Source organism: Triticum urartu, unplaced genomic scaffold (genome assembly GCF_003073215.2).
Source record: "Triticum urartu cultivar G1812 unplaced genomic scaffold, Tu2.1 TuUngrouped_contig_6779, whole genome shotgun sequence".
Taxonomy (NCBI): domain Eukaryota; kingdom Viridiplantae; phylum Streptophyta; class Magnoliopsida; order Poales; family Poaceae; genus Triticum; species Triticum urartu.
In genome coordinates, this window is record NW_024117567.1 from 1 (window position 1) to 6,434 (window position 6,434).

Here is a 6,434-nt window from a genome sequence, read left to right on the forward strand (position 1 = left end):
CAGAAGCTTAAACCCTAGTTTATGCATTGCTTTGTAAGGGGCTGATTTGGATCCATATGTTTCATACTATGGTTAGGTTTATCTTAATACTTTTGTTGTAGTTGCGGATGCTTGCAATAGAGATTAATTATAAGTGGGATGCTTGTCCAAGTAAGGACAGTGCCCAAGCACCGGTCCACCCACATACCAAATTATCAAAGTACCGAACGCGGATCATATGAGCGTGATGAAAATTAGCTTGACGATATTCCCATGTGTCATCGGGAGCGATTTTCTCTATATAAGAGTTTGACCAGGCTTGTCCTTTGCTACAAAAAGAATTGGTTCACCTTGCTGCACTTTATTTACTTTTGTTACTTGTTGCTCGTTACAAATTATCCTATCACAAAACTATCTGTTACCACTTATTTCAGTACTTGCAGAGAATACCTTGCTGGAAACCGTTTATCATTTCCTTCTGCTCCTCGTTGGGTTCGACACTCTTACTTATTGAAAGGACTACGATAGATCCCCTATACTTGTGGGTCATCACGCCTCGGCAACTGTGTGCCATCAATGCAGGTGGTAGATGGGCGACTGTCGTGTCGTTTGAACGCGCGACAGTCACCTACACGAGGAAATGATGCAGGTGACGCTTTCTCGAACGGCGCACCGCTTCAATGTCAGTGCCAGTGAGTGGTCGCGTCCGCTCTAGCCGGGCGTGAATGCAGACGCTGACGCTCTGGAGCGGCGGGGGGCGCAACTGTGTGCCATCAATGCAGGTGGTAGATGGGCGACTGTCGTGTCGTTTGAACGCGCGACAGTCACCTACACGAGGAAATGATGCAGGTGACGCTTTCTCGAACGGCGCACCGCTTCAATGTCAGTGCCAGTGAGTGGTCGCGTCCGCTCTAGCCGGGCGTGAATGCAGACGCTGACGCTCTGGAGCGGCGGGGGGCGAAAACGCGACGCGTGGGGAGGGGAAGGGGGTTTGGATTTTGGTGGGTCAGGGCAGTCAGAAGCGGGCTTGGATGGGTCCGCACACCCGCAAACCTTCCCCATTTTTGTTTTCGGTTTGTGGAAGATATCGCGTCCGAACCGCGTCGCGGACCGATACATGACTGCCTTGGATGGCTTCCGCAGTCCGGACCACACGGTCCGGACGGTTGCAGGAGGTTTGCGGGTCACGTTGGAGATGCCCTAAGGTTCTGGATTTATATTCAAAATTTCCAACGATGAAAGACATATAAGGTTCTGGATTTATATTCAAAATTTCCAACGATAAAAGACATAAAAATTTAAGAAAATTACATTCAGTATCTAACAAAGGCAAGCAAAATTCAATCTCCAGCACAAAAAATGGACCGTAAATAACTACAGGCGCGGAACGCCCTCTGCAATGGTAGAATAGGATTCTACTACTCTGGTGCAGGCTGTTAAACGGAGAAGAATATGACTGGCCAGGGAGATTGACTTCTCTGCTCGTTTAAATCTTGTCAAGTTCAAAGTAGCAGACTGTCTAGCTGCAGGTGGTGCACAACCAGGCCATGCGGCCACTGCAATTCTGCAAACCTGCTGGTTTGGCCGTTTGCTTTGGTGAACGGAATGCCAATTATACCAAAAAAAGGTAAATAAGAACTTGCAGTTCACCAACCGTGACAGCAACAATTTAAAGCAGAGTAAACCAGTCGCATCAAAGAAAATACGAGTGTGACATCAGAACCAACAACGCATAATACCAGTGTTACAAACCATTGCTGCGCTGCTACTCGATATTCTTCAGATGCTGCTGGGGCTAGGAATACATTCATAAATCAACTAGGAATCAACAGATCAAGAGCATACAAGAGCTACAGCTAACTTACAGTACTAGAATAAAGGACAAGGCCATCATCAACTCATATCATCATCAGAAGATAAACTCCGGACTGTTGCTGGATTGAATTCATCAGAGTCACTGTCCTCATAATAGAAGGGAGGTTGTATATCTTCCCTGCCCATATCGTATATCCCTTTTAACGGGTGCCTCAGTTCACCCATTCCTTGGTTCTCACGGGCATAACATTCACCTGCCAAAGTAAATCACAATGTTAGAATCTTTTTAGGTCACTACAAGTCATAAGGTGAAAAGTTTCCATACCATATTGATCTTGCTCCAAAGGATAACAGGCATAGAGTTTTATCATACATATCGATTTGACCTCGGCGAAGTACATCACCGACATCCAATCAGCTGAGCCAAGCTTCTTTATCTTGACAGTAAAGTTGAAGTGATGGAATATCTTTAAATAATCCTCCACATTAAGACATTGATGGACAAGCTCGTCAAATTCATAATCAAGTCCCTAAGATGAAACAAGTGTTAGTCATAGTTCTCTACAGTCCCAACAATAAAAAGCATTTTAGAGCAGACGTGGAGAACCTTAAGATCATCTTTGCTCTCAATGTATCTTGTGAAAGCCACCATCGCCTCCTCGCTCATCCATCGTTTCGCATTTACAAAATTTCTTCTTCCTTAGAAGCGTAAGTATGTTGTCCCCGTGCTTGGACTGATTGAGTTTGTTTTCCAACTTTCATGTCTGCATATTCTCTGTTAGTTTCAAAGTCGAGTGGCCAATATCCTTGTGCTTGGAAAAATTGAGCTCGCTCTTCAGCTTGTCTTCTCTCAAATTTTATATCACCTTGATGGTCGAGTGGATAAAATCCTCCAAATATTTCCTGCCTAGACAGAAATATAAGAATCCGGTCAGCAAAACATGGTTAATAATGTAATCTAGATAGATATACAAGAAAGTTCGTGTAGTGATACAACATGGGACAAGATGCAATAAACTGATTCTCAATTTAATTAAACTTGCATTAATAGACTATAAGCACTCTTTGCTTAGATATAGGAGAAAAGTCATGTAATAAACCTTGCTTTATTCACTATGAACCTTTGATTATAGTATTTGTGTATGGATATAAGACAGGTTCACTACGTGGGGTTCACTAACCAGGTTCTAGAAATACGGATGATGTGGGGTTCACTATGCGTAGCAACTGAGCTAATCTGCATTATGACATGCGAAAGACAATCGCATAGCTCCATTTAAAGCTATTTGTTGAGAAACATAACAACAACAACTGTAACAACAACAACTGTTTTCTGAATATCAGTATGCATCATATGAAATTGTGAATCGACTGTTTCAGCATGTATCACCACCCTAGGCCAAACAATTTACATCCATGCTTTAGTCAACGTCTACTGTGACTAAATTTGAAGCTTGAAAGTCCTAACAAAAACAGATATCAATAATCGATCTTCAATGCACGAGGAAAGTGTGTGTGCTGAGAAGAAGTTGTTTGAATCAAACGAATTATCCACAAATTCTTGCTACCATTGTTTACATAATTCATTTTCCATCATAATCTCATAATCGTGGTGGCATCCTCACCACCTCAAGGAGAAGGTAACCGAATCTATCAGATATGGATACATGCCACCAGTCTCAGGAGAGAACAACCATGCTAGGGTGAGATTGTTACCAAACACACCCAACAAGTACCAGTGTACAACCATAGGGGTCATAACAAGTACTCTACCCATTGGTGCAGCCATACGGGTCATAAAAAGTACCCAGCGCTTCAACAAACCAGTTATTAGTAACTTACAAAAGGAAGATGGACATACCCGTCAGCTGATTCAAGCGTGTGAGGTGTGTCATTCAGCGTCAGGGTCTCAAACCTAGACAGATCCTTGCTTGTATCCCCAAGCTCACGGCTGCTCACCTCCTCCACATGCTCCGGGACCCTGATCAAAACAAGCACGATGATGTGTCAGGTGACTATTACGACGAAGATGTAGAAACATAGCTAGGATTTGTTGGCATTTTCTGTTTTTCTCATGAGAAAGATAGTGCAACAAATTTAATTTGACCAACCAAAACGAAATTCGACCAACAGGGACTAGCCCCTGTAGCGTATTGATTCAGAAGAAACAACCCAGGCACGCACATTTGTGGGGCCCAACAATGGAACCCGGGTGGCAGGCTGGGTGCAAAGCTGAGCGCACGCCACAACCTAGGGTGGTGATGCATGTTGAAACAGTCTATTCATAATTTCATATGATGCATACTGATTTTCAGAAAACACTTGTGTTGTTATGTTTCTTTAGGTCAACACAATAGCTTTTATTGGAGCTATGCGATCGTATTTCGCAGGTTATAATGCAGATTAGCTCAGTTGCTACGCATAGTGAACCCTGTTAGGATGATCTCCACTGTGTGGGCCCAACGGCCCACCGGGCCCTTAGATCCGCGCCCTGATCGGGGGCGCTCAACCCACTATGGGTGACGGGCCCCTGTCACCTGCACTATATATAAAGAGGTGGGACCATGGGTCGCAACACGAGGTCCCAATCTGCATTATGACATGCGAAAGACAATCGCATAGCTCCATTTAAAGCTATTTGTTGAGAAACATAACAACAACAACTGTAACAACAACAACTGTTTTCTGAATATCAGTATGCATCATATGAAATTGTGAATCGACTGTTTCAGCATGTATCACCACCCTAGGCCAAACAATTTACATCCATGCTTTAGTCAACGTCTACTGTGACTAAATTTGAAGCTTGAAAGTCCTAACAAAAACAGATATCAATAATCGATCTTCAATGCACGAGGAAAGTGTGTGTGCTGAGAAGAAGTTGTTTGAATCAAACGAATTATCCACAAATTCTTGCTACCATTGTTTACATAATTCATTTTCCATCATAATCTCATAATCGTGGTGGCATCCTCACCACCTCAAGGAGAAGGTAACCGAATCTATCAGATATGGATACATGCCACCAGTCTCAGGAGAGAACAACCATGCTAGGGTGAGATTGTTACCAAACACACCCAACAAGTACCAGTGTACAACCATAGGGGTCATAACAAGTACTCTACCCATTGGTGCAGCCATACGGGTCATAAAAAGTACCCAGCGCTTCAACAAACCAGTTATTAGTAACTTACAAAAGGAAGATGGACATACCCGTCAGCTGATTCAAGCGTGTGAGGTGTGTCATTCAGCGTCAGGGTCTCAAACCTAGACAGATCCTTGCTTGTATCCCCAAGCTCACGGCTGCTCACCTCCTCCACATGCTCCGGGACCCTGATCAAAACAAGCACGATGATGTGTCAGGTGACTATTACGACGAAGATGTAGAAACATAGCTAGGATTTGTTGGCATTTTCTGTTTTTCTCATGAGAAAGATAGTGCAACAAATTTAATTTGACCAACCAAAACGAAATTCGACCAACAGGGACTAGCCCCTGTAGCGTATTGATTCAGAAGAAACAACCCAGGCACGCACATTTGTGGGGCCCAACAATGGAACCCGGGTGGCAGGCTGGGTGCAAAGCTGAGCGCACGCCACAACCTAGGGTGGTGATGCATGTTGAAACAGTCTATTCATAATTTCATATGATGCATACTGATTTTCAGAAAACACTTGTGTTGTTATGTTTCTTTAGGTCAACACAATAGCTTTTATTGGAGCTATGCGATCGTATTTCGCAGGTTATAATGCAGATTAGCTCAGTTGCTACGCATAGTGAACCCTGTTAGGATGATCTCCACTGTGTGGGCCCAACGGCCCACCGGGCCCTTAGATCCGCGCCCTGATCGGGGGCGCTCAACCCACTATGGGTGACGGGCCCCTGTCACCTGCACTATATATAAAGAGGTGGGACCATGGGTCGCAACACGAGGTCCCACCTACATCCCCTACCAATCTAGGTTAGGGTTAGTGCAGTGCTGATGGGAAGCGCCGCCACCACTTCGCCCACGATCTGCCATCACCGCCGCCGCCATCCACCATGGCCACCCCATCGGGCTCACCGATCCAAGGAAAAGGTAAAGACCACCGTGAATCCTTAACCCTAACCGATCCAGGGATCTATCAATGGTATCAGCCAGAGATTGGTTTAGGATTTTCGGTACAGAAAAGAAAAGGAAATCCCCTCCTCCCCAAAGAACCCTAACAGGGCAATGAAAAGCAAACAAAAGAACACAAAAGTACACCGGAGAAGGCCTTGGGCCGCCGGCAAAGTGCGCCGCCACTCCGGCCGCGCCTGTTCCTCTCGATCCCCACACGCATCGGCAAGCCGAGGTGCGGGAACGAAGAACCAACCCCACACGGGGCAAAGGGCACCACCACCAAGCCGTTTGACGGCGGCGCGTTCACCCTCGAGGTGCTCGCGCACGCCGGCAAGGGGGTCAGCGGGGGCGCCGTCTTACATCGCCGGCCAGCTCGACGCCATCGCCGGCCAGCTCGACGCCGTCGCTGCTGCGTACAGAGATGACTAAGATGAGGAGCGGCGCGACGGATTAGAGAAAGAAAAGGAACAAGGAGGGGAACGGGAAAGAGCTCGCGCGGCGCGGCGGCTGTCGGGGCCGATGTCACCCCCACAGCCCT

The 6,434-nt window shown here is 45.9% G+C and overlaps 1 protein-coding gene across 4 annotated transcripts; it reads right to left on the reverse strand.

Moving 5' to 3' along the window:
- Nucleotides 1–1,624: 1,624 nt before the first annotated feature.
- On the reverse strand, nt 1,625–5,728 carry LOC125531073. 4 transcript variants are annotated; one of them, XM_048695480.1, is made up of 4 exons: nt 5,008–5,728; nt 2,402–2,697; nt 2,120–2,324; nt 1,625–2,048 (listed from the first exon to the last, which is right to left on the reverse strand). In XM_048695480.1, exons 2-4 carry the CDS (start codon nt 2,459–2,461, stop codon nt 1,873–1,875), a joined length of 441 nt encoding a protein of 146 aa, XP_048551437.1. In that variant the 5' UTR covers nt 2,462–2,697; nt 5,008–5,728; the 3' UTR covers nt 1,625–1,872. The 4 variants fall into 4 exon arrangements, with proteins under 4 accessions (XP_048551437.1, XP_048551436.1, XP_048551439.1 ...); XM_048695479.1 differs by having other exon boundaries at nt 2,402–2,701; XM_048695482.1 differs by lacking the exon at nt 5,008–5,728 and adding an exon at nt 3,656–4,077.
- Between the last annotated feature and the right edge of the window lie 706 nt (nt 5,729–6,434).

What these genes read in the sequence shown, in the direction of transcription:
- LOC125531073 (XM_048695480.1), bottom strand. Translation starts at nt 2,461, where the DNA reads ATGAGCGAGGAGGCGATGGTGGCTTTCACAAGATACATTGAGAGCAAA. An exon ending in AGAGCAAAGATGATCTTAAG is followed by an intron (nt 2,325 to 2,401) that starts GTTCTCCACGTC and finishes GTTTCATCTTAG; the next exon opens with GGACTTGATTATGAATTTGA. An exon ending in TTTGGAGCAAGATCAATATG is followed by an intron (nt 2,049 to 2,119) that starts GTATGGAAACTT and finishes TTACTTTGGCAG; the next exon opens with GTGAATGTTATGCCCGTGAG.